Raw genomic sequence first — 26,543 nt, forward strand, 5'->3', positions numbered from 1 at the left:
CTCAGAGAACATGTTGACATTTGGGATAAGGATTATGGAGTTATCATGAACGAGTGCCTCTGCTGTGTGTCACTGTCGCTGTTGACTTTGCCCTCCGATTGGGGCTTGTGTTGCAGCGCTGAGCCGGGGCCACATGTCAGCGCTTTCCTTCCGCACTTTACAACTCATAGCAGAGTTGAAGCTGGTTCGGGGGCCGGGATCCATGTGGATTAAAAATACGCTGTCAATCTACCGAGGCCTCCTTCTTACCACAGCTCAGACGTAGCTTTACTGGCACCATTATTGAATTAGTAGTTAATGTGGAGTGCTTTTCATACTTCTGCTATGCGGTTTGCAGGAGGGTGGAACAGATAAATAGTGTTTGTGAATATGTGTTAATTCTTGTCAGCCCGTCTTTCGTTTACTCAAGGAGCCAGTTCATCTTTCACTCCGACTCTCTCTCCTTTCCTCCTCAATCCCTTCATGTTTCTCCATCTTCTTCCCTCCCTCTCGTCCCTCATTTCCTTCCTTGCCTCCCTCGATCTCTCCCTCCCTCTAATCTACTGCAATGACCTGGAGGAGGGCTTCACACTGCAGCGCTCAAATAATAATCAAGCGCTAGGATGTTGTCAAATTTATAGGACACTAAGCGTTGCATAGCAACAGAGATTGCCAGGGTGATCCACCAGGCGCTGGAAGTTGGGCGAGGGAGGAACATGGCGAGTGACAGGAGACAGGAGAAGGAAGGAGAGATGACGAGGAAAGCAGGAAAGAGGGATGAGATGAGAGTAATGGATGAGAGTAATGGAGTTATGCCATTATACACAAAGGGAGAGATACATGAGAGATGCAACAGAAGGGGAGATTAAAACGTTTCACACACACTGCTGCCTGGTCTTGTGTGCTTGCCACTCTGTTAAAATATAAGTTATATCCTAGTTATCATCGGTTGGACACATCCTACCTCGGCATACAGAGGTTGTGTTAAGTTTAAGAGTCTCTTGAATTTAGCAGAGCAGAATTAACGATCCAACTCCAACTGCAAGCTGCTCTCTTGCTCTCGCTACACTGTTTTTCACTTTGTCTTATGTTTCTTTCGATCTTTTTTGAAGTTGAAATCATCATTTTGAGTTTGCTGTTCATCCCTGTTGCCTAGAGACTGCTTTGGAGTGCAGTTTACAGTACAGTTTACTGACATTTTTGTTCTGGTTTTTCATTTTTTTCATTTTTTTCTGGTTTTTCTTCTGGTTTTTCATTTTTCTTCTGGTGTTGTGTCTGCCTTCTTCACCACAAACATTGTCAAAAAAAGAGCAAAAACAATAAGACAGAACTACAATGAAGCTTTGTATCCAGGTATACAACTCATGGAATTTTCTTGAACTTTTTGAAAATTTGCAGTTTTGATAAACTAGAAAACAACCATCGACATCATTTGAATGCTTTTATTTTGACAATAATATACTGAATTATTTATTTTTCGAACAGTTAATGCAAATGTGTCGCCTTAACTTTGTGTATCCTTCAGAAAAGCATGATTAACTGTTATAAAAGTGAGAAATATTATGTGATGTTTTTTTTTTTCATGTTTCTAAAATGAAGGCAAGTAGAAATGGTATCAAAGCTATTTTTATGCCGGAGGCATTATGTTTTTGGGTTGTCTCTCCGTCCAGTCCATTCTGGTGAACATAAGTAATATCCCAGGAACGCCTGGAGAGAATTTCAAATGTGGCACAAACCTCCACAGACATGTATGTAAACTGCAACACGACTGGTTGGCGGAGGAATGCAACCCTGAGATCGTAATTGTAGCTTTAGCTTGTGCCAATACGCATGTATTGTTCTCTGCAATGACCACAAACAGTTTACAGTAACAGAAGAAAAAGATCTGTTCCATGACTGAAAAATGATTATAAAATGACCTCAATTCCAAATGTCAGAGTATCCTGTTAGACAGACTTTTACAAAAGTCTAGGAGGTCCAAGCATGACATTTAGACTTGATCGAAACGGCATCAACACAGAATTCAACTTAAAACCCGGAGTTAATGCTGCGAAACACCTCACGCACTTGTGCTAAAGGCTGGACCGTTTAATCTGTTGCTGTAGTATTTGGGTGCTCATGGGCACTACGGCGATTGCCGGCATCTTGATTATCTCAGCATTGCAGAGCCAGTATGTCCCTTCAGAGGCAGTTATCTCATCGTGTCACTGGCAGGTGTTTTAGTTTGGAGAGTCAACTGAGTGCAAACGGTGATGACAGCTGTGCTCTGGACAAATTGTTTCTTGTCACTGTGCACAGATTTGCTGAGGACGGCGTACTAACCAGAGGTCGTCTGTACACAGAAGTGTCGGTCTCACCCCAATGTCACCTGGTGTAGTCTTTTTGATGGATTGCTTTGCAGTGAACATTAGTGAGCTGTTGGTGTTTATGGATATCACATAAATGATCATGAAATGGTACGCTTCCTGTGATTGTTTTCGAACGGTGTTCACACCTGAAATGAACCGCTCCAGATATTGTTGATCAGAAACCAACACTTCGAGGCCGACCAGAAAGCGGTTGTTTGTCCGGCGTTCACACCAAGACAAACGAACCGCACCAAGGGGGTAAAAGCGCCAGAGTTTGGTTCAACCGGACTAAGTAAGGCTGGTTTAACGCACGATTAATATTAGAAACACCTCTTAGTACAATGAAATACAATTCAGCAGCGCCACAACAAAAAGTTCCCCTAAATGGCCATAGAGTTGAATCAACACCTCTCTACACCAGTTTCAACAAAAACTGATTATGATCACCAGGAAATCGACTTCATAGCAGGGCCGTTGAATTACAATGCATTAGTTTAGGTGTACCTAGTAAACTGGCAAGTGAATATAAATCCAATGTGACTCATATTTCATAAAGCCAGTGATTCTTTTTTGTGAGCCGAATGTACGAAAGAAAGAAAGGAAATCTTTACCAAATGGGGAAATTAAGTCACAAACAAAATAGATTCGTTGAGAACTGAGATAGCGTAACGCTGTTTATTTTGCTGACAATATGCAAATAAGTGGACACCAAATTAATTTGGCGTTAAAAGAGCTTTACGGGTAAATGTGGAGAAATTATTTAGAAAACTGCATAATTCATGACCTGTTTGGAATAATAGCAAATGAAATATTCATTAGCTAAATTACTTATCTATGTAATCTGCTTTTGTTGTTGAGTTCAGGTGAGAAAGGGCAGCAGAGGGCGATAAGGCTCGAAATCAGTCTGAACTTTATGCAAATGAAGCAACGATTCAATGTCAGCCAATTCGCGGTGAAAGTAAAAACGGTCCACCTTCACCAAAACAGCATCTTTCTCTGTGAGAAGTAGACCTTCTACACAAACGTGATGTGTTCGGAACCTGCACGAGCGCTGACTGATTACTTTGGCTCTTTTTCTGCACATCAGCGCAGTTCCAGCTCTTCTCTAGGTGGCACTCGTTCATGCTCACATCAAAGCACATGTTTCCTCAAAGCCACGTCAACACAGATGATCAAAAGGCGCTGGCCAAACCTTTGTTGCCACATCAAACAGCATGAACAGAGGAACGCGTGCAATTCCCAAAAGGAGGCACACGCAGGTTCCACTGTGTCATTATTAGGGTTAATATTTACTCTACTACACCTTAGCTTCTCCAGCTTTCCATTATTCCTGTAATCTGTGGACTACAAACAGAAACACCAACAGCATGTAAGCATGAGCGCACATACAAACAGATGATTAAAAGCAATCGCTCTCAGTGTTCCTTGCTTTGTTTTGTTTTTTTGCAGGCAAACGTACACGTCAAATTCGACCCAGTTAATCAAAGTCTGCATACATGGAGTTTCAGAAGGAACGATTCGGGGGCGTTGCTTTGTGATTCTCTATTTTTGTTCTCAGCCGCCAGTGATCCGTCCTCCTCCACAGAACTAACTAACTCGCTGGAGGAGAGAAGTTTTTTTATGCGAACCACTCTGACACGTACAGTAGGAGAGAGATACAATGTTTCAATATTGCAATTTGTCAGATGATGAAACTCTTATTAGCAGGTAATCATGTGTAGCCATAATACAGATATCTGTATTGTCTCCTACTTCTGCCATTGATTACACTGTTGTACAGTGAAATGATACTGGCCAGAGTATTACCGTCTCCTAATTGAGTTGATTTTACATCCGTCTTGTGTGTGTGAAAGCCAGCTAATTCCAGGGATTCCTTATAACACATGGCCAGTGATGCTCTGCCAGTTTATAGGATAGCTGTAAGGATATCCACAGAGCTTTATCCTCTTTTCTCACAAGGACATAAACCCTCTTAATGTACATCATACCAACTTTGGTTTGGTTCGGATCGCATTACATCTCATTACGCTTTTCAAGCCTCGCTGACTTTCAAGCGCTGAGGCCTTTTGCAATTCACAAGTTGTCAAAAAGGGAAGCGCCTTCGAAAACAAGCGGAAACGGTTGAAAATGGTTGCTTCCTTCTGACCTCGTTTTGCATTGCTGGACAGCACATGGCTGGCTTGGCCTGTTTGCGGCTGTATCTGCTCCTCGGGTTGATTGATGCACTGAGGGAATCACACAGCTGGAAAGGAGGCAGTAAACCAGAGGAGGGAACAAAGACTAGTGGGCTGCACGGGGTGCAGCAATTAAGCTGTTTTCTTGTTGTTAATTAAAAGCAAATTAGAGACTGTGAGTTGCTGTCTAGGCTTAATTGCTGGCAGCATGTATGCCCAACCACACCTGTTGTTTTATCTCCACTCACTCATCTTAATCTTATTTTTTTATTCTTCCTTAGGGACGGAGAGGAAAGACTGGGGAGCCTGGACTCAGAGGCCTGCCTGTAAATGATATCCAGTAACACAGACACACACATAACATTTTTTATTTTTGATTTAAGGAAAAAAGATGAATAAACCAACAACTATATAAAAACAACTAGACATACAATATATTTTAGTTTTATGCATCCATCTCAATGTTCGGAATAATAACCTGAAACGGCTTTTACAGCTTCAAAATCTATTTTAAACTTCATTTGACCAGTAATTCCCCCTGAGATTACCAGTGTCTATTTCAGTTGAGGCATATGGCTAAAAGTGGACACATAACAAAAGTTGCAAAGTGATCATAATTACAAAGGCATATTAAAGCAGACAGTCAATCAGCACAACAGACATGCACTATAAAATCCAGCTTTAAAAGGAGGAATTACACTCTCACTTGCGAAACATCTCTGGAAACTTTGTGCATTAATTCCGTGCTTAGGCTGTATTGATCTGTTCAAAATCCTCTCCCATACCGCTGCAAGCAGGCTATATTAATTGCACAAAAAGGGTTGTTTTAAGATAGCTCTTGAGAATGCTTGTATTGATGAGCATGACAGGTTTTCCTTAAAGGCCCGTTGAATTGTGGTGTTTTCCTCAGGCGTCCAAACCAATCCCAGACACTGTTTAGTGTGTTTGTGTCGTGACCCACAAAGCAAAGGGCACAAACACCACGATGTGTTCAAGGAGACAGCGTGTCAGACCCTTAACTGCTCTGATGTCAGGACAAAAAGGAGCATAAAGGCATCATGTAGCTCCGTAGCTTTGGGTGACCGATTATTTTCATGCACTATCGCCCTAATTACACTCGTGATCAGGACATCTTGGTTTGTCGTACTTTATATCATCCAGAAAGCCAGAAAGGTTCTGTTCTGCTTCTATCACCGTTACGCTCAATAGATTAAATTATCTTGAGTAGAATTTGAGCTACTCACTGTTAAACCTCTTCTGCATGACTGAATGTATCCCCTGCCTCCTTAATAACTCATAAAGTTGTAGGACAAAAGAAAGACACGACGGAGAAGGTATGACATTTCTGAATGGCAATGTCCTGATGATACCCTTAGCATGTGCCAGCTTTGCCTCCATCCCCTGGTATTGGCATTGACGAGTCACCTGTTTTGCTGAGCTAGATCTCGGGGGCAAAATCATCTTTTCGAAACACACACCAGGGCATCACTTTCTCTTGTGCAGTGGCACCAGGACGGTGCTTGCATTTGAGGGGGCAGCGGTTATTTTGAAGCCAAATTAGCATTGTGCGACAACGAGAGAGTCTGTGATAGGCATTCAACAGACACCGTTAAAGATAATCTATAGCCTGCCTGTGGCCAGCCATGTCATCATGATGTTTTTTAAAAGTAAACATGACAAGGTCGGCAAAGCTTAGGGTGGTTAAAGAGCATTGATTAGACATAAATCATCTTTTATTTGTGGCATGAAATCCTTCTATGCTTTCTCTGTGTGTAAAGACTGTTTCACTGCTTGTAATTCCAGGGTCCCCCAGGAACCCTGGAAGGAGCAAGTGTCAAGGTACCCCTCAAAGCATTGTTCATCACAAAACAAAGTACTGACATGTAGCATTTAAAGTAGATTTGAGCTGTCTCCCCGTTTGATAAACTGGCCCTTACCCGCACTTCCAGCAAGGGTGAATTGTCAAGATGACTGAGCAGTGGTCATTCTAGCAGTCCTCCAAAAAGGAGAGCAGTTTAATCATCTGCACTGTGTTGTCTGTATGAAGGCGTACAGTGTGTAAGTAATTGTCCCAAGTCGTCTGCCAAAACAAATCAGACGTATATGCGACCAGACATCTGTCCTTGACTGACATTTTTTTTCTGTTTGCAGTCAGGAACGGATCTCCCTTGTCGGAAATGGCACATTTCAGTCAATTGTAGCCTATCTAGTGTGCAAGGCAAGGCAAGGCAAGTTTATTTGTATAGCACATTTCAACAACAAGGTAATTCAAAGTGCTTCACATAAAACCATTAAAAGCATCAAAACATAAGGCAAAAGAAAAGGAGATTTAAAAACAATTAAAGAAACAGTGTAAGAAATAAAATTCAGTTAAATAGATGTTCCCACCTTGCACCTCCTGCAGCGCAGCACATAGCGTGACTCAGTGTTCACACTCCAAACAGACAGATGGCCATTACGTACAGTGCTTTTGCAAAAAAAAAAGGGTCTGTAATCATTTTCACGAAGCCCAGGGGTGCTGTAGCTCACTAGAGGCTCCTGAGTGTGAAAAGAACGTGCAGACATGGACCTCTACCAGGCCTCCTGCTGTCTTTGTTGCTACTCGCCTCCTTCACAAGCCCAACCGTACCCCCTCAGCCCCCACCAACAACCTACCGGGCCTCCAGTGGCCCACTTGTGATCATGCTGAGAGTGAAAGCTATTGTGTAGCGGACAACCTCCCGACCGCAGCTGTTCATTTGATGTATAGGTGCGTCGTTTTGCTGGGTTTGTCAGCTCAGGCCGCAGAATTCCTTCTGCTCCCTCTGCCCAGAGGAAGGAGAAGTGTCAGCCGGCCAACCTTGAAAAGGAAAGTTTCCTGCATGAGGACACACGTATTATGCCTGAAAACAAATGGGATAGCCGCAGATACACCATAGGTGAAGGCAAAATGGATCGTGGCTTCATTTGGATGAGAAATAACACGATTTTTCCATGCCCTTGTAAGTCATGCTTGAGAATAAAATGGCAAACAGAGATTACCTTGATTAACTTTTCATGAGTTTTCTGTAATTGCAGTTTTATTATCTCGCTTGAATCAGTCTCATATCATAAAATGGAGCCGTAAAATGTCAGTTGGCAGAGAGGAAAATAGCTCTGAGGTTTTGGGTCCAGCATATGTTTTCATCGTTCTTTTTGATTTTCCTCACCAGTGATGAAAGTGCAGTAACGGTAACACATAATTATTGTTCGACATTGTGGGTTAAACTCTAACACAAGTTTTTACAGAAAGCAAATCTATCGGCTTTCTGTCAAACTGATTTCGGACTGATGAAAGGTAGAGTAACACCTGCAGGTGACAAAGCCCGCAGGAGACCAAAGCTACCCGTTTGAGATTAGATTAAGGCTTGCATTATGATTACATAATATGATTAAAGCGTTCCTTTGACTCCTGCTGATGTTATGGAGAAACGCACCACAAAGAATGCTTACATTCAACGTGCATGCCAGCCGTGCCCTTGCCACGAATCAGCCATGCCCTTACATTACAGATACATCTTCCGTTTGTTCTAAAAATGCATGCTTACTGTGGATGACAAGAAAAAGGCTCTTGTCCCAGAGAATCACTTCACATTTGAATCCCTTAAAGCGAAAGCACAGCCCCACGTTTAAAGAAATGTACACAATCCAACATAATGAGGACGAGAAGCTAAATGGAATGGAAAGTAAACAGTAATAATTGAGCAGCATCAGAGATTCTCCCTGCCTCTCAATGGCCATCCTTGTGCATTGTTTAGCTTCGACCAAACAGACGCAAGTTAGACTAAACTGCAGCTCATGTAACATCTGTGTGAGCCCGGCCCCCCCTCACTCGCTCAGCAGAGTGTGAATGTTTTAAAGTGGAGAAACTGAAAAGCCTGTGCCGGGAAGGCGGTGTTCTCATGAATCACATCTCCATAACACGGTATCTCCCACTGACAGCCGCATACGGGCTCTGACAGAATGCTGCAGACATTGATGGAGAGACGGAGAGAGGAATGCAGACAGGCTAAATTACAGTTTGATGGCTCGAGGTGCCTCAACGTGAACATATCACCCACAGACTTCCGCAGTTGGACCATTTCACTGTCTCATTGTGTAAATACAGTGATAATCTAGATAAATACGGCCCGTGCTGCAGTTAATTTCCTTTGAAAGGTGTATTAACTTGTACCCCTCTGCCAATAAACTGACTTTGAATGATCTTCCATGGCGGTCTTACAACAGAAATATTTAAACATACATAAGTCTGTGATTTACATTGACTGACGACTCAATGTGAAGACATTTTCTGTGTAAAGCATAGCATGTAGTTACTGTAAGACAGATGTTGTACTGTATTGTGAGCAGCCTTCGTTAAGAAAAAGGCCTCTGAGTGATAGCAGGCCAACAATGATAAAACAATAAGATTATGTTAAGATTATGGTGGTGAAATCACGAGTTCCCATGTGGTTGATGAAGCTGAACAGAATTCAATTCAAAGTCAATTTTGCCACTAGTCCCCCCCCCCCCTAAAATATTAATAGAACAATCCATCTGTTCATACATCGCAGCAGTGTACTGACTTAATAACAGCTCATAAATTGGATGAGGAAACAGTGACTATAACTCATTAAATGAACGGTATCACAGCGGCTGTCGTTAGCGGGGGCAAGGCGTGGGGGAGGGGCTGCACAACTGAATGGCAGACAGTGTTTGTTCGAGTCAAGGCGCCGCGAAGGAGTGTGCAAATATGCTGCAACCTTTCTCAGATGTCTCTCCGTCTTCTCAGATTGCTAAACAGATGCTCCGCAATGTCGTAATCGCTGGAGCGTTCCCTACACATCTGCGCACGTCATACAAAAGAACTACAATCTCTGTTGGACAAGCTATATGTTTGCATTTGGTGAATTATTTGCCAAACATCTGCTATGTCACTAAAATGAGTGCTGGTAATCAGTGGGAAATGCATACAGTGTGATTCTGCTGATGCGTTAAGAATTTGACAGTGTTCTAACACACATCTTTTTAATTACCCATTCGCTGCGTGTCTTGACAAAGGTTTCTGTTTACTTAGAGGACTCTCCACAGAACTGACAGGAAGAAATCCTATTGAAATACTCGTAAGGACAGCTCACCAGCAGTCATAAAGTGCCATCTATTGGCAGCCAGGGGAATGATTCTAACATGGAAATGTGCTGCAATGCAACAGGGGCTTGAGTTTATCATGATCCTGCTAGACCTTCAACACCACAGCATCACAAAGCCACATATTGTTCCCTTTTATTCCTACCGGTTTTATTGTGAGATGACACACTTCCGGGTATGTTTTTTCTGATTAAGTCTGCCCTTGTCTAAGTTTCACTCTCTGAGCGTTCCATCTTTTTTGCCCTGCCTTCGCTGTCAGTCACTGTCAAAGATCTACTCTGTTCATACACAGGGGGAGCGGGGTGAGTCTGCAGTCCCGTGGGGAAGAGGAGAGAAAGGAGACCCTGTAGGTGTTTTCCGGCAGTGACGTTTACAATGCCGTCATGTTACAGAGTCATTAACCAAGGTCTCCCTTCCACAGGGTCAGCCAAGTGCGGAAGGCGCCGGCGTGATGAAAGGACAAAAAGTAAGTCACATCAATGCCAAGTGTCATACATGTTGATTCACTCTGTGTGTGGAAGAAGCAGATCAGAGGATCACAAAAGTCATTCGAATGTGTTGTATGGTCACCATGGATATATGTACCAAATTCCATGATAATCCATCTAATAGTTGTTGAGATATTCCACATAAGCCCAAAATGTCACGCTGATGGTAGTGCTAGAGGAGTAATGGGATCACCAAAGTCAGTTGGACTCATACTGTGGGAACCACGCATCTGTACAACATCAGAGGAGGTTTGACTGTTTCATCTTCTGGACCCAAGTGATGGACCGAGTGACTTTGACACATTCCCCGAGCATGGCTAATATCCTTTACCTGACCTAACCTTACCTTCACGATGTCATGGTAGCCAAAAATCAAAAGATAACATGAGAATATAGCGTGGTAAATTGCACAGCTGTGCGACTTGTTTAATCAAACCCTTAAATCCTTATGTTCCCAGGATTAAGGTTTATGCTTGAAACCTAGATTCTACACTTCCAAACCTTTTCTGTTATTAAAATTGCTCATTTAGAGGATTGTGTGGGCTCGGTACGGTACAGCATGTATTTACGGAGTGCTTTTTATTTGATAATGGTACTGCAATATGCAGATGTTGTGCTTTGTTCTTGCTTTGTTAAAAGCACACCAGTTATAGCTTGTAAATTATGAATGGAAGAGTCGAGGCTGCCAAATGCAATGCATCACAATTAAGGACTGTCTATGGTCCCCTGGAGCACCCAGTACGCCCATTAATATATACATGCGTACCATTGTTCTGCAGGATGCACATGCACCATTGAAGTATGCTCTTCTTCAGAGTTTTTTGGTTTTTTTCTTTCCACTCATCTCATGGCTCTTTTTAGATCTCTTGAGCGGGCCAGTATTTTCTCTGACGTCTGGTCGTGTTATTGCCTCTTTTATTGTTGCTTTAAAATCCATTGATGCAGCTGTTTGAGGTCATCTGTGGCAATTTGCTTTCAAAAGTAGTTTCTCACATTTTTGCTGTGTATTTCTTTCTATTACTGCGCCTGTTTTTGTCGCTGTCTTTCTCTCTGTCGCTCAGTCTTTTAAACAGTGAGTGATATTATGTTTCTGTTGTATTTTCAGGGTGATGTCGGGCCTCCTGGTCCTCCTGGTCCCGTAAGTACAAAAAAACACACCTTACAGAGTATCGTTCATTGTCAATTAGTATGACATTGCATTGACGTCTCCAACATGGGGACATGTCCTCTTGAGACCATTTTCCATTCTTTGACAAGCCTGCAGAATTGTTCAGTCTTTAGATTAGTTTTAACACAGACTTATTAAAAACAATACAACAGTGGATCAGGATTGATGAAGGGCATGAAACATGGACAGTCTTTTCAAGGCGGTTGAGATTAGCGCTGTTGAAAGAGCTTCTTTTTTACAGGTAGTTGGCAACAAGCTCCCAGTGATTTATTTGTTTTCAATGTTCTCAGCATTAAAATAACTGTGATTTCCTTTTCCTAGCTAGTATTAAATGATCACATTTGTACTAGCCATCACCCACTGATGTCGTAATCTTTCACTTGGAGCAAAAAAAATAAATCTTTACAGTGTAGATTAATGGGGGCCGTGCAGAACATGACCTGTTTATAATGTCCATAATTATAAATTACAGTAAAAGGATTTTTGTTGGAAGACACCACAGTAGTGCTGCTTTTAGTGGAGAAAGGGATAAAAGCACAGAAACCCTGACGTCATGGTGGCTGTCTGATGCACGCTGAAGGTGACACAGGGTGGGTGGTGCTGGGATGAGAGAACTCATTGCTCCGACGGTTCAAAGTCAGAAACGCATTGTGACAAATCAGTAAAAGATCTGCGAGGGGGCAGAAATGACTCCAAAAAAATGCTGCAACTGTAAGAGTACACAAGTATATAAAAGTGTCAAACGAAAGCATGGCGTTGGAGTTCACGTCTCGCAAAGTGAGGGGGTTTGACGTTTCGGTGACTCTGTCCTAATGGGTTTTGTTTCTAAAGACTTGTTAAGCCTCTGAAAGCTTCAGACACGAGTTTCGGAAACAAAGTTTGATTGCTTTCATTCTTATTCTCATTGCTTGTTAGCAAGCGATTCATATGGAAATTTGACAACTTAATTACACGGAGAACAAATATCGCTCACCCTCCACTGGTTTCACTGGTTTCTGTCTAACCATCAGCAAGTCTACTCCCTTAATAATAAGAATAGATATCAATAGAGGCGGTTGTAATGCCTTTTCAAAACATTGAGGTCTTGCTTTGCAATTATTTTTTGAACAGTTGTCTCTTTTCCCCAAATTCAACTTTCATTTCAACGAAGGAAGCAAGACAAATGTTCTGTCAAAACGAAAAGTCAGTTGTGTTCATTGTTGTGCAATGAGGTATGGGCCACCCGAGATATAGGAGATGTATACAATGCGATAGCACACTGCAGAGGGGAAAACATTAGTCATTTGATAAATGAGGCTGTTTGAATATTTAGTGCCAGTCTCTGTCTGTGCTCTGCTTTCCCATGGCAGATCATTTTGGCAGTTAAGCGTTGATTTCCCTTACACAGCAGAAGCAAGGGTTTGGATCATTACCCTCCCTTCATAAACCTTCTCGTGCCTCTGTTTATTAGTGACGGGGAGGAGCAGTGGGCTTAAAGCCATGCATTGCCATCACTTCCCCAGACCCCCTTAAGTGGCAAAACAGTTTCCAGCTCTGAGGCTGTCCTGTTTTTATTGCTGCCAGTGTTGCTTTACAATAGAATTATATAATCTATTAAACTGAAACAGGTTTTCCAAGTTATTTTAAAGAAAATATTCGATGTGGTGTTTCACTTTTTCTTTCAAAAAATAAAAAACCTGGCTGACATTTCTGATCTGGTCACATACTGATGGAACTGAGACACTGTTCAGCATCTGAGGCACAAAAATAAAATGCCAGCAGCTGCTTTGGTGAGTGACTGCAGGTTGAAGGTTGACTGATGATTATGCAGACAATCCAGCGGGGCTAACAGTGGATTCAGTACCTTACCGAAGGTTATTTTTATCGTTGCTTCTGAAGGAGGGCTTCATGTCAAGTTTCTTTGTACAGCCCTATATCACAGTAACACTCTCAAAGGGCTCGCTGGCACACACTAGTCTGGAAACAATGACACCCGAACAGGTGGACATGACCTCATAAGAAGGCACATCCTTCCAAAATTGAAGTGCCATGGGGGCACCAACATTTCCCCATCTTGATGTGCCTTTCAGTTCCAAGATTGCTTCTGTTGGCTCGTGCTTCTTTGCTCGTTATACCAAAACCACCCAAGACTGAACTGGTTATAACTGCATACATGGGGTGAAACATGTGGTTAACACAACACAAAGGGCCCAAGGACATTTAGATGTAACGCGTTCTGATTATTACAGGTGGATAATAGGGTTTGCGCTCTAGATTGCTTTGCAATGGTTGATTCCTTTTTATAATACACTGGGATGTAAGCATTGCCCTCGCTTTTGAAACATTGTGTGCAATTTACACCAACATTAATTCTGCATCTCAAATCCAGATTGTGTCTAGATGTGCCTGTGTCACCTGCTTTTATGATATAGATCCCAGTGTCAATAAAGAAATGTGATGATGAGCAGTCCAACTGAAACCTTTTATCTTCAGTGAGGACACCGTCTCTCCCTGGTGTGTGCGGCTTAAAAAGATAATTGTGGCCATTCTTAGAACTGCAATTTAGAGACAAATTTTATATTTATAAAGTGGTGAAAATAAACATTCGACAACTGGAATGCATTTTCGTATACGTTTGAGTTCAATGTGCTCTTTTCAGTCAGTAGTTTGGCCATTGAATAGCAATTAGTCCTCAGTGTGTCCTGGGTGTATTTCCAGTGCTGTCAGATTGTGTTCTGATCCATTGTAATGTTATTAGAAGGTCTTCAATTGCATGTGTAACCTCTACAACGAATAATACGAGGATCAAGTAACTCTGTAGAAACAATTGCTGCTTTGATTTGGGTATAAATGTGGACATTTCTTCTCTTCACATGCAGCAGTTTTCATGCATCAGCCCACCTCCGCTGGTTGCTCTTGACCTTGCCCCTTTCATTTCATTTAGTTTTGTTGTAAGAAGCTCTGCACCATTTCTGGGATTCACTTAAGATCTAAAATAAATATAAAAACATTCTATCTAGATAGGAATTTATTTTATATTTGCTAACCAAGAAAACATTTTTACTTCTATATTGCCTTTAAACACAATCACCAGCTGTCACTTGCAGTAATTGTGAGATCAGAGGAGACTGTTCAGGGAACACTGTCTTTTTTCCCTACTTCTAGGTGATGACAGCTCATGGATTAAGACAGCTCTCTGAAACTGTAAGCAGCTGTTTGTATCATAAAAGTTGAACTGTTAGTGTGTGGTGTCTGTGGTCCCTCTTCAAATTGTAAACAATGTACACTTCAGTCAGATTCTGAAGTGGTCTGCTTTCTCTTATGTTGTAGGACGAAATGAAGGAGACGGGAGAAAAGGGAGATGAGGTAAATATCTTCCCTCATGATTACTATATTTCTGAGTGAAGACAATTTCATTATAAGAAAGTCAGCATTAGTTTTCATTGCATCCACCATATGACACCACAGCGTGCGATCATGTTAGACGCGCTTGTAATACATCACGATGGGCTTTTCAAAAAGTTCCGAAGGTATAGACAAAGCCAGTTTACTTGTTTTTTGTCTGTAGTTGTTGCCTGTAGTATCACCTTAATATGACGTCGTTGAGTACATACTTCGGCTTCTGCAGAACACGTCCGTTGAGTGGATGGCCCATGGTGGCCCCGGAGCACATTCACGTAAACACTAAACATTACACTGCTAAAAGAACGTGGCCATATGCTGCCCAATATACCTCTGTCCTCAATGCCCGTTGGACGCATTCATACTTGCACTTAGAGCTGTGCACTTGTGATCGGATCACTCGAGACGCATGTTAATACCAGGTGTGAACAGGGCCTTTGTGCACCACAGAGGTGGAACACAGAATAAATTGGCATGCGATGATTGTTTGGACTTCAAAACAACAGATGCATCTACTTGAAGCAAGCAGATTACAAAGCCACTGATGCAGCGATTAACCTAACATCAAAAGACAATAAATGACATGTGGAGATATAAGAAGCTGCAAATGAAAGAGATTCACTGACGTGTAGCAGGCATCCAAACCAAACACTCAGCATACAACCACGATGAGTAAGTGGTATTAATGCGAGAGCATAAAAGGTTCTGTATGGTATCTCAGGGGTATTTTTTTGGAAGTTACTGCTTTGATTCTATTCACATTCACAAAGGAGCAAACTTGGCAAAGGAAACACTGTTCCTAACCTTCACACATGAAAGCTTACTTCATGAAGTTCAGGACATTTTGTTCAGCCTAACCCCATCAGGAGGTGACTTACATGACTATTTTCTTCATGCACTTCTTGACAAATGATGGTGTTCTCCTTTTACGTTCTAAAGGGGGAGAGAGGAACTCAAGGGCCGCTAGGCTTCAATGTAGCTTGTTGTAAGACTTAAGACTTGCACTAGGAGTTCAGCGTTGATACCCACTGCCAACAAAATAGGGCTCCAAAGTCTTCCAAACCCATTGAGTGTTACTCTGTGTTGTGCGGTTACAACAGGGTGAATCTGTGAGGAGTATACATGTTGTTGATGAAAGCCATTTGTATTGTATGAAAAAAATGACTTTCTTTGATATACAGTAAGTCCAGCACGACAACATTCCAGATATCATACGTATCCTTTTTGGTGTTTTTGAGCCTCATATTTCGATAGCAACACACCTTAAGTTCTGTCCGTTGTCGACTTTTATGCCTCTACATTCTTTTCTATCTTGAATTCAGATATTGTATTGTGACGAGCCTGATGCTTTTTTCCTCCATTTCCCTGCCTCCCGCATACCTCTCACTCATCCTTTGTTTGTGCTGTAACAGGGAAAGATCGGGCTCAAGGGGGCTCAAGGACCAGAGGTGAGTCTCTGTATTTATCTTCTGTCAGCTTTACCACTTACACGAGGTCAAACGGAGAAGAAAACCTGCTGAATATAAGCAACAGTGAGACCAAGGTTTCAAATTGCAAAGTTCAAAGTTTAAGTCATGAATAAAACTGGAAGAAAATAATTCCTGACACGGTTTATCTTTTAATAAGGGGATGAATGTAAAGGATAATTGCATATTACACTTTTAACAAGCTAATGCCTCGTCTACATAACTAGTCTACATAAATATTGCAAATGCATTCACTGTAAACCAAACCAAGGCAAGGCAAGTATATTTGTATAGCACATTTCAACAACAAGGTAATTCAAAGTGCTTCACATAAAACCATTAAAAGCATCAAAACACAAGGCAAAAGAAAAGGAGATTTCAAAAACAATTAAGAACATTCATTGCATTAAAACATTAAAAAACAGTGTGAGAAATAAAATGCAGAAATGCAGGAAATTGATTAATATATTAATTAAATGTGGTTCAATTAAAGGCAGCAGCAAACAAAACAAAGTCTTGGTTCATAAAAATATTATAAAACTATCATAATAATACAGATAACCTTTTATCCCAATCATGAAAAAGGCTTATATACATAGAAGCCAGGTACTGATGCTTGTGTAGCCATTTTATCAGTTGTTTCAACGTAAGCTCAGTTTCCATAGTAACATGTGGATCGTTCATTTTATACAAACGCAGTAATGAGTCTCAAAGGGGAACGCTTTTAGAGTTTATCTAGAATTACGGCATAACCAGGATATAAGCTTGTATTTGAAATAAGAAAAACCTACTGTTCCCCTGTCATGATGATATCCTCGTCATACAGTAATTGCCATGAAACTAACCATGGCTTATTAAAAAAGTGTTGTTGAACAACACTGCTATTTGAAATACTCTCGAATGTCGTGTCCAGTGTAGCGGGCCGGGCTGTAACATTTGAAAGCCCAGACAGTTCTGTCACCAAACAAATGGAGAAAATAGCCCAACGTATTGGTTTCCTTTGTGTTTTGCCAGGGTAAGCAAGGCCAGCCTGGACCCACTGGTCTCCCAGGACTGCCAGGCGAGCCCGTAAGTATATTGGCGCTAGACACAAGCACTTCATGTCAAGCCGTCCTTTCTTTCATGGCCTTATCTGTCACCTTGCCATATCCTCGACTCTCTAAGTCAGCCTGCCAAAATGAAAGAGAGAGATAAACAGATAAACCTCAACAGGCAGAGACAGAGCGGAAGTCGGGAGAAAAGTCCAGAATTTTTACACAGACAATCAGTAATCAAATTTAAGAATTAATGAGTGGAAAGAGGCAAATCTAAGCTCTTTATGCCAGGAACGGAGGCAGAGGCTCAATCTGTTCTCCACACCTGCTTCGGTAATGAGCATCTGTCTTTACTCAAAAGCAGGGAGGGAAAAGAGGCATTTCATAAATCCTGGCTAAGGGAAATTATGTTGGAACACGGCAGCCCGCTGAAGCAGTGAGGAGGAGGAGATAAATGTGCGTGAGGAGATGAAGGCCTGGTGATAGATGTGTCTCTTTTCACCACTATTTACAGGGCTCGCTAGGGGAGTCAGGGTTGCCTGGGAGAGATGGCCTGAAAGGAGAAAAGGTAAGTAATCTTCAAATCAAGTTCTCGCCTCAAAGAAAAATATGAAGCTATGATGTTTTATCACACGTTGAACATGCTAGACAACTCATGACGACACCTTTCAGATTACTGGCCCTGCATGCCGTTCTCAATCAAGGTTCAACTTGGTGTTGCTGCCTCTGATGCCTCTGAGAACTCTGCCATTTCTGCACACATTTCTTCTTGCAGTCGGACTTGTTCCAAACACTGTGTTGAAAGTGGAAGAGTGTGCAGTTGAGCTGCACAGTTGTTGGTGTTTGTCACTCGTCAAAATAAAGAAAGTAAGACTCCCCACCCACTGGAGTCACTCTGTTACACCCACGGGCAGAGAAATAAAACCTAAAGTGCTGGAGCCTTCTGCATCCATTCACACATATACTGTATATATTCCTCTCTGCTGTACTGTCACTTCTGATCCATTCATATGGTAGTCTATAGAAAAATGTGAAAAGACAAACAATGTCTGTATACGGTAAATATGAAGCTGGAGACTAGAGCACTTAGTTTGGCATAAATACTGTGAGCAGGGGCCTACTTCTAGACAAGCTCTTTGGATACGTAAAATGAATTCAATTTTCACGTTTTACATTACCACCATAGTTCTATGACACACTTGTGAAACTGCGGGGTGCAAAAACGTGGAACCGCGTGCCACAGTCTGACTTACTTTGCTCCTAAAGTTGTGGGATTATGGTAACGGTGTTACCATGGTTCAAGACTCGAAAAGGAGGAGTGAGCAAAGGAGTATCCAGATGATTGCAATATGCAACCACAGCGCTAGATGCAACCAGATTTGAGTTCCATACGGTTCTACAGTAAAGTTTAGACCGACAGGAAGGCAACGTGAGCCTCAGGGAGTCATCAGCCAATTTAGTCCAATCTCTAGCATGGAACTCTCCAGGTTTTATTTTTAGTGCATTTTCATCAAATGTACAGTTCCAGTTGTAGTAAAGAGTAGAAGAAGACATTCAGCTGGATAGTTATCCACGGGATCTTGGTTATAATGGTGATATTGCCGTTGAAATTTAGAATACATGCTATGCAAGGATGAAAATCTGATAGAAATAGGTGATAGAAATAAGTTGGGCGACTGCGGCTCAGTGTCCTTCAATCTGTGGATCGGCTGTTCAATCAATTTCCAACCTACAAACGTGATGGTTTTGTAAGGTCCATGCAGTGCCAAAAGCTGTGCCCTCGAACAAACAATGACAGCGTTCATGCTTATTGATGTGCCAAGTGATCCTGGTAAATGTTGTGTGCCCCTGCTTCACCCTCCAGACGATTCCCTGTTCACCTCCCAGTGTGTAATACAGTAAACCCTTTGCATTGACAGAGCCAGTCTGACATACGGTCTGTGGAGAAACTTCTGTTTTTCGGTTTGTAGGGAGACTCTGGTGGCGTGATGGGGCCACTGGCACATAAGGGTGAGCCTGGAGAGCTTGGAGGTGGCTATATGGTGCGTACTATCAAGTTTAGAAAGTCACTTTCATCTAACCGTGTTGGCTTTAGCTCTTGAGTCACAGGACACAAACATAGAAACTGTAAAACAGGAGAACAACAATACAACTGATTTTCCCAAGACAGCTGTAAGAGCAGCAAAAACAAAGTACAATAAACTCGGTCTTCTAACTGCCATGACACTATGGAGATGCAATGCCATTAAGGAATCCACCATTGGATAACCCCAGCCTGGGTAATCACCTATCCTCCCACTTTGGAGCTTATATCTGTTGAAGCACTCTCTTTTATGGATGTAGCTTTGCACATAGAAATGTTCATTATGGCGTTCCCAAAAAAGGCGGCACGTGTGCAGCCACGGCCTCAGTCCTTGTTGACGTCGCTTGCACTCCTCAATTACTGGCAAGTGCTCTGTGGCTTTAAACTTCATGTTTGTTCATGTGTGGAAACGCTGAAATGACCATTAAACCGACAACAGACCTACTCATCAAGCAACTGGTAGTGTGTTCTGTTTCGCCGAGTAATTAGGGAAAGACTGACGTGTTTAACCTCTTTCATGTACTCCAGCACCGTGAAAATTGCTATATACTGTAGATATAGCAATTTTCACTGGAACATGTGTGTGCAAGGGTCATAGGGTCAATGACCTCTTACGTTGTTACACAGTGAAACAACGAAAGCTGTCTTTAAGACCTTTACGAACACCATTTATGTTTGGAGGCATTGGAGGAAAATGGATTCTCAGCACTTTATGGTCTTTGTTATGTAAGACAAAAAAATGGAAAAAAGCAATGAAGAGAAGTTATTGCAGATGGTCTGAGGGTCTTTAACAGCGTGCTCAAGTAGTTAATGTAACTTTATTGATTTTGCCTTTCAATGAATAATGAACAATTTGCGTTTCTTTCGACTTTTATTATTTGCATAGATTAGCAATCTTGCTCTACTCTCAAGGACTGATATAAAGGTTTGTCTCAGTGGAGTGCCATTGCATAATGGCTAATGGATTTCTTTCTTTTCTCTTTTTTTCCAAAAAGAAAATGCATTCATATCCCAAATAGTTCCGCACTTTCCAAACTTTTCTGGTTCATGTTTCAGTTAATTGGTGCGTTTCTCCCTGTAACTGCAGAATTGCTGTGTTTGTTGAAATCCAACTTATGTACAGCTAATTTATATTGTGCAGTGTCGGACTTGTACCACTATTACATGCTGACCACAGAAATCAATGTCTCATCAGAACCGTACAGTAAATAATACTTACAGTAGCCTCAATTCCAATCAAGGTTTTTCTCTGAAATGGCATTATCAGTCTGCCTCTGTACGCAGAAACTATTACACAAGTTGGAAACGGTATTGAGCATCAGCTCATAATGCTGTGTTCAGACAGTGTGCACTGTGGATTGTAGCTCATCCAATTTTCCCGCTTTAATTCCAGCACTCCAGAACAGCTTTTTGTTGGGCTGCACCTCGGGTCCCACAGTGAATTGCTGATGAAAGTGCAGTGAATCCCTATTCTGATGTTCTTCTTCCGGTTGTTTTGTAGGGCGATGGGTTGTCTCCAAGCAGAGGGACTCGCGGGCCCAAGGTAGGAAGCACTGTGGTGGTGGAGCGTCGCCAACACAGCCATCTGTGCTGCCCACTATTATAACTTCTGCAGATAGATAAGTGCTATTTATGGTTTTACATTCATACTGCGAAGAAAAAACGTTTGTCATGTTCAGGTACAGTTCAGGTCAGTGGTTCCCAATTATTTTTGTCAGACTGAACTCTACAGTCCTGTCAGATGAACTCAAGCACTCCTTCATGAACAACACCTTTCATGTTTAAATGTGTTCATTTGAATTGATTTTAAACTGAAACATTGTCAATCATTTAAAGGTGGATATTGTAAGCCAAGAGTAATATTTTCATACTATTTGGTTGACGCTGGATGTTCTATCCATTATTTTTAGCAATTTCAACAGTTTATTCATTACGTTTAGTTATCTCAATTATGTATCCATCATTTTTAGCATCTATTTCAAAAGTGTATCTCTTACTTTCAGCTACCTGTTTCCTCACGAACTAGTTTTCATCGAAACCAAAATACGCTCACATACTGTATATCTAAATGAAATAACTGTCGTAGATTTCAAGGATTTCCGATGATATCATGCCGAGTTTGTTTGCGGGTTTGGAAAAAAATGCACCAAAGACGCCCCAATAATCAAAGGTGTCGTCTTCGAAAAGATAATGATCCATGTGACCATACTGCGTATCCCAGCACACGCATGAGTTCAAATGAAATGCAAAATGAACATGTGCACGCCATTAACATTGAGCGTACTTGTGCTTCTTACCCTTAAAGCTCAAAGCGTAAAGGGAAAATGAGCTCGGGCAGAGTTTAAATAGTTAATGATCACGCAGTGCAGCTCTGCTTGACTTCTGGATTCACTTTTCCTAAAACCCCACTGACTGCTCCCTTGTGTTCTTGTCAGGGAGAGAGAGGTGTCCCAGGACTGCCAGGAGACCACGCTGAAAAAGGCGAACCTGGAGAGAGTGTCATCGGCTCGCCTGTGAGTATGATGTTGTATTGACAGTCAATCATTACTTCATTCAGACGACGATATCTTCAGATTATTGTCTTCAGTCATCGAAAGATAGAGATCCCTTTTTGAATATCAAGATCAGCATTCATTAAACACACTCTCAGAAGAAAACGCTGGTTATTACTGTGAGGTGCTGGCGTGTTGCACTCTTCCATCATCATATCTCTCTGCACAGCTAGTTTGAACCCAGCACGAATTTGATTGTGAGCGATGTCTGCTTTCATTTTTGAAATACGGGATTGTTGGAGACAGACAATCAATAGAGCAAGAGGTGTCCAACACAATTCCTTTATTGGATCCTGGGTGCCCGAGGGCAGATGGTCTTAACAAGATGTGTGATGTGTTTTCAGGGCCGCACGGGACCCCAAGGAAAGCAGGGAATTGAGGTATGTGGAAAATTGTTCAACAACACTCAAACAACAAGTTTATTTTTACAGGTTTTTCGGCATATTGATGCTGCGGCCAGTGGTCATGCAATTATTTTACAATAGAAATAACATCCTGTGTTTATCAGGTATCTGGTTGTATGAAGTAGGATTGTTAAAGGCATCAGAGTGCTCTGCATGTTTTTCAGGGCCCTCGTGGAACCCCAGGTTTATCTGGCTCTCCTGGAGCTCCAGGAAGAGAGGTGAGTGAGATCAGTCTGTGCTTTCACTCTTATTCGCTCCCTTATATATCTCCAGATAAAAGACAGCTGAAAAGCACAAACAATGTCAGCTACCACTGTGGAATGAACAAGTACGATGTATCCGGGCTCCTGGACACAAATTCCCACCAAATGAGATGTGTGCATGTCTGCTATCATAGCCAGGAGGATCATTAACTCCTTTCTTTGTCTCAATTAAAGGGCTCCTCTGGTAGGCCAGGACCTCCGGGCCCTGCTGGACCGCCAGGTGAACGAGTAAGTGAGAAGATGTCTTTTTCGCTCTCTGTAGTTCAGCATCACTGATCTGCAATAAGAACTGAGCTAACCTGTAAGTCAAAATCACCATTCACAGTGCAGCTCCAGTTTTTTAGATGATTAGCAGCAAGTGCTGCCGTTCACTAACCAACATCACTTTGAGGAAAGTGTTGCAGTTTACCACTAAATTGGCAGCACCCTGTTGTTAGCACATGTTCGTGTCTAAGCAACACGTACTATAGTTCTCAAAGCTTTAGTGTGAGTACAATACGAGTGGTGCATCAAAGCCTTGATTGTTTAGCATTTTGACCCATTTATATTTGTGCATGGTGAAGAGCCATAAAACCCATTTATTGTCCATTATATATTTTTAAATGGGCTGCAGTTCAAAATGTTCCTCTCGGCTCCAGAGAACAACACTATTTTGAAGATGTGAAGACTGTCTTCCAGCAACAAAGTGATTGAACTCTTTCCTCAAGCGTTGCAGATAAAAAGTGAAAACAAAACACTGATACAGAAGTTTGTTAAAAAATAGATTTGTTTGGGGTATAATCACATTCCTTAACGTCATATACAACTTTGTCAGAAATTGGTGTCTTGAGAGATTTAGTAGATGCATTTGCACCAAACAAACAACAACAACAATAGAATATTTCCCAAACATGAAAGATATGTGAGCTTTGAGATTCAGACTGTGGTTATGTTTCATGGAGTTTTTTTGCTCTTCTTTCTTTGACAGACTGCCCTGCCAATTGTTGGAGACATGAGTGCATTACTCAAGGTATTTCATCTTCATGGTTAATGATAATTACAGTTTTTCACAAGCAATAACATGCAAAAGGTTTCCTGGGTTCGTGGTTGAAAATGATCAATATGTGTTCATTTGAAAGACTATTTTATCAATGTATGGATGCTATCAGTCTAGAGAGATAGCATCAGGTGCACTGTCAAGCCATACTGCAGGACAACATGATATATAAAGCCTGTCAATTTAACATGCTTATTTAGTTTTGTTGAAATTATTGCTATGTGGCAATTTTCCTTGCACTGTATGAAGAGTCATACATCATTTAATATTGGTTTATTTCACAACAGGCATCCCTCGTGTAAGAAAGCTTTTGTAGTGTGAATTGTGAGAAAGTGTAAAATGCCGTCAGTAATAGGTTGTTTCTCTTTGCTCGAGGATGCTGCATGCTGGATAACAACCGACATACATCATTTAGGGGATGACTATACTTCGGGATGATAATACTCCATCAATCAGTCTTAATGGGGTAGCAAAAACCAAGTGTCAGACATGGAAAATGTTGTTATGTCCCTCATTGTGTTTGTCCTTTTAATTAAATTAACATTACATTCTTTATCTGACATACAGATATAACTTTAACCAATGTAGATATACAATGAAAATACAAAATCATCATGTATCACAAATGAACATATATATAAACCTGGCAGAACAACATGGCCTCTTATAGGTTTACAGAACGTGAGTTTGATCAACCATGATGAAACCTGGTATGCACCACTGTTGTTTCAAGCACACTATTCTACGTATTTCAGATCCCATCTAATCGCGCCAAAACCTCCAAATAAGCCTCTGAGAATAGCGCCCACCTCTCCTACTTCTCAAATCCTTTAATTTAATTTCCTCTGGTAGATTTCCCTTGTCACTTAAACCTTCACCTCCAATTACCAAACGTTAAAGCAGCTGATAAGAATGCAAAAAAAAAAAAAATGTCTTATCAAAGATTTGAAAGAAGGTCTCATTTTGAAAGGCTGGAAATTGCCCCTAATTGTTTTCATCAATCACTGACCAAATGCAGGATTTGCACTGGGACCGCGAGGTCCAAACGTGATGTGAAACACTTTTCAGCCGTCAGCCTTTATTACCCGAGTTTCTTTTGCGGTTGTACCTTTAATAATGGCCATTTCCATCAAAGTCTATGCAAATTACCGATTTATTGTTTTTTTATTTTTCTTCTGATTGAAGCAGGTTAGTCACCTTATTAAATGATGTTACCTGCAGGACAGCACTTAGCTAAATCATGATAATAATTTATAATGCCTAATGCATTTCAACTCTGACAATAAATATAATGCATCACATGACTAAGCATAAAAGCTAATGCCAGAAGTCTTATCATTTTCTGTCACCTCTCAGGGTCAAATTATTTCATCCAACTCATTCAAATGAGTTATGTGCTTTTCTATACTAAATAATAACATGTTGCTTCATTGATAACATTTCCTTGGAGAATAACTAGATACCCAGTGTGTGCAGATTCATTTCTATTTGGTATTCCAGGCTCAGCTTCTTTTTAATGCTGCTTTTTAATGGTGCACGGTGCGTGTTTCCATCGCCTGCCTCTAACTTCGAGCTCCATAGCTATTTTCTGGAAGGTGCCGTGCCGATACCTAGGCTGGATGAGAGACGATGATATTTAAGATGCTCACCTGATTCTCACCTAAATGTCACAGCCAATGAGTTTGACAAAGTTCACCGCTCAGATGAGAGACACTCTCGGAGACACCCTTGGTTGGTTCACATCATTCTGCTCTGCAGACATTTAGAGAGCACTTTGTGTCAGTTAGGGTCTTATCCTCCGCCCAGTGTCTGTGACATAAAAAAGGGGCGAAATTGCAGTACTCCAGCTCAACTTGATGAAATCTTATCTGTGCCACCACTTTTGCTTCCTGCGTTGCCTGCGCTGGCAGAATGCCTGCAGCGTGTGCCTGACGAGAATCCCAGGGCTTCCTGGGCAGAAGGGGGAGAAGGGGTCCCATGGAGCGCAAGGAATAGAAGGCATGGTGGGAGAAAAGGTACAAGCAACTCATCAGCATGGCAGGCAATTTGGAACAGATGCTGTAAACATGTTAATCTGACCATGCTTCTCTGCATTACATGACACTCGTTATATTTACTCTCGGGGTTGCTGATTGAATACTTTAAGAGCATGTGTGCTTACACCCACGTTCATTGTGTGCTTCTATGTTAAACAGGGGGATCCAGGTGTAAGGGGTCCTATGGGTAACCCTGGGAAGGAAGGCCCAAAGGTAGGCAAAGGAAATATCCGGCGTAAATATACTCACATACTACGACACGTTTTAGATACAACTGTTTGTTCAGATCGAAATGAATTATTCAGCTTCTCAGCATGGCAGAATGTAATATGTAAGGCTAATAGCCTCATTCTATGATATTGTTGATTTAAATGTGTGTTTAAACGAATATAGAGAGATCTACGTTGACGCTCGCTTTCATAAATAGCCTTTTGGATTATCGCTGGAAGCCTAACCAGCTGTTATTCTACTCTTATGTGCTCGCTGCAGAAGTTGTTGCTATGGATACAGCGTTGTGCCACGGCGAGGCTATTTCAAGTCGTGTGTGTTAAAGAGGGAAAGAGACATTTTGACGCTTACACCCATCAGCCTTTAGTTTTAAGCCTTTTCATGTTTGGTGAAAAACACTTTTCCCTCCCTCGCTGGTTGTGCCTCCCTGCAGGGAGTAAAAGGAGAGAGAGGGTTCCCAGGCCCCGCGGGAGATAAAGGTGACGAGGTGAGTGAATCCAAACACAAATGAATCCGGTCGTTATCTAACCTTCCGGAAGTCACTGTGACATTGAGAAGTAGCTCTTTCAAAAGAATGTAAATGTTTTGTGATGTCTGCCTCATCTTCAAGCCCGTCTACGCTGAAAGTCTGTTTTCAAAAGAAGCTATCAAAAGCCATCCACAGGGCTGCATGTGCACTGTGCCCTATCTGTTGCACTCCAAGGAGCTGCTTTAGAAAAGAGCCTGCCCTGCATGTGTATGTGTGTGTGTGTGTGTGT

The 26,543-nt window shown here is 41.7% G+C and overlaps 1 protein-coding gene across 7 annotated transcripts in view; it reads left to right on the plus strand.

Moving 5' to 3' along the window:
• LOC306785781 (uncharacterized protein) overlaps positions 1-26,543 on the plus strand; it is a 97,177-nt gene that overhangs the window by 51,343 nt on the left and 19,291 nt on the right. For 4 of the 7 annotated variants that reach the window (XM_079280266.1, XM_079280271.1, XM_079280272.1 and 1 more), the window contains exons 17-36: positions 4,783-4,827; positions 6,305-6,340; positions 9,939-9,992; positions 10,068-10,112; positions 11,240-11,272; positions 14,447-14,485; positions 14,612-14,647; positions 16,096-16,131; positions 17,164-17,217; positions 17,698-17,751; positions 19,154-19,225; positions 20,768-20,809; positions 21,702-21,779; positions 22,163-22,198; positions 22,387-22,440; positions 22,660-22,713; positions 23,453-23,494; positions 25,432-25,536; positions 25,717-25,770; positions 26,219-26,272. In XM_079280266.1, the coding sequence (XP_079136392.1) occupies positions 4,783-4,827; positions 6,305-6,340; positions 9,939-9,992; positions 10,068-10,112; positions 11,240-11,272; positions 14,447-14,485; positions 14,612-14,647; positions 16,096-16,131; positions 17,164-17,217; positions 17,698-17,751; positions 19,154-19,225; positions 20,768-20,809; positions 21,702-21,779; positions 22,163-22,198; positions 22,387-22,440; positions 22,660-22,713; positions 23,453-23,494; positions 25,432-25,536; positions 25,717-25,770; positions 26,219-26,272 (1,023 nt within the window). The remainder of the gene's footprint in view (positions 1-4,782; positions 4,828-6,304; positions 6,341-9,938; positions 9,993-10,067; positions 10,113-11,239; positions 11,273-14,446; positions 14,486-14,611; positions 14,648-16,095; positions 16,132-17,163; positions 17,218-17,697; positions 17,752-19,153; positions 19,226-20,767; positions 20,810-21,701; positions 21,780-22,162; positions 22,199-22,386; positions 22,441-22,659; positions 22,714-23,452; positions 23,495-25,431; positions 25,537-25,716; positions 25,771-26,218; positions 26,273-26,543) is intronic. The other 3 variants (XM_079280269.1, XM_079280268.1, XM_079280267.1) reach the window with 3 other exon arrangements.

Source organism: Melanostigma gelatinosum (genome assembly GCF_949748355.1).
Source record: "Melanostigma gelatinosum genome assembly, chromosome: 12".
Lineage (NCBI taxonomy): Eukaryota > Metazoa > Chordata > Actinopteri > Perciformes > Zoarcidae > Melanostigma > Melanostigma gelatinosum.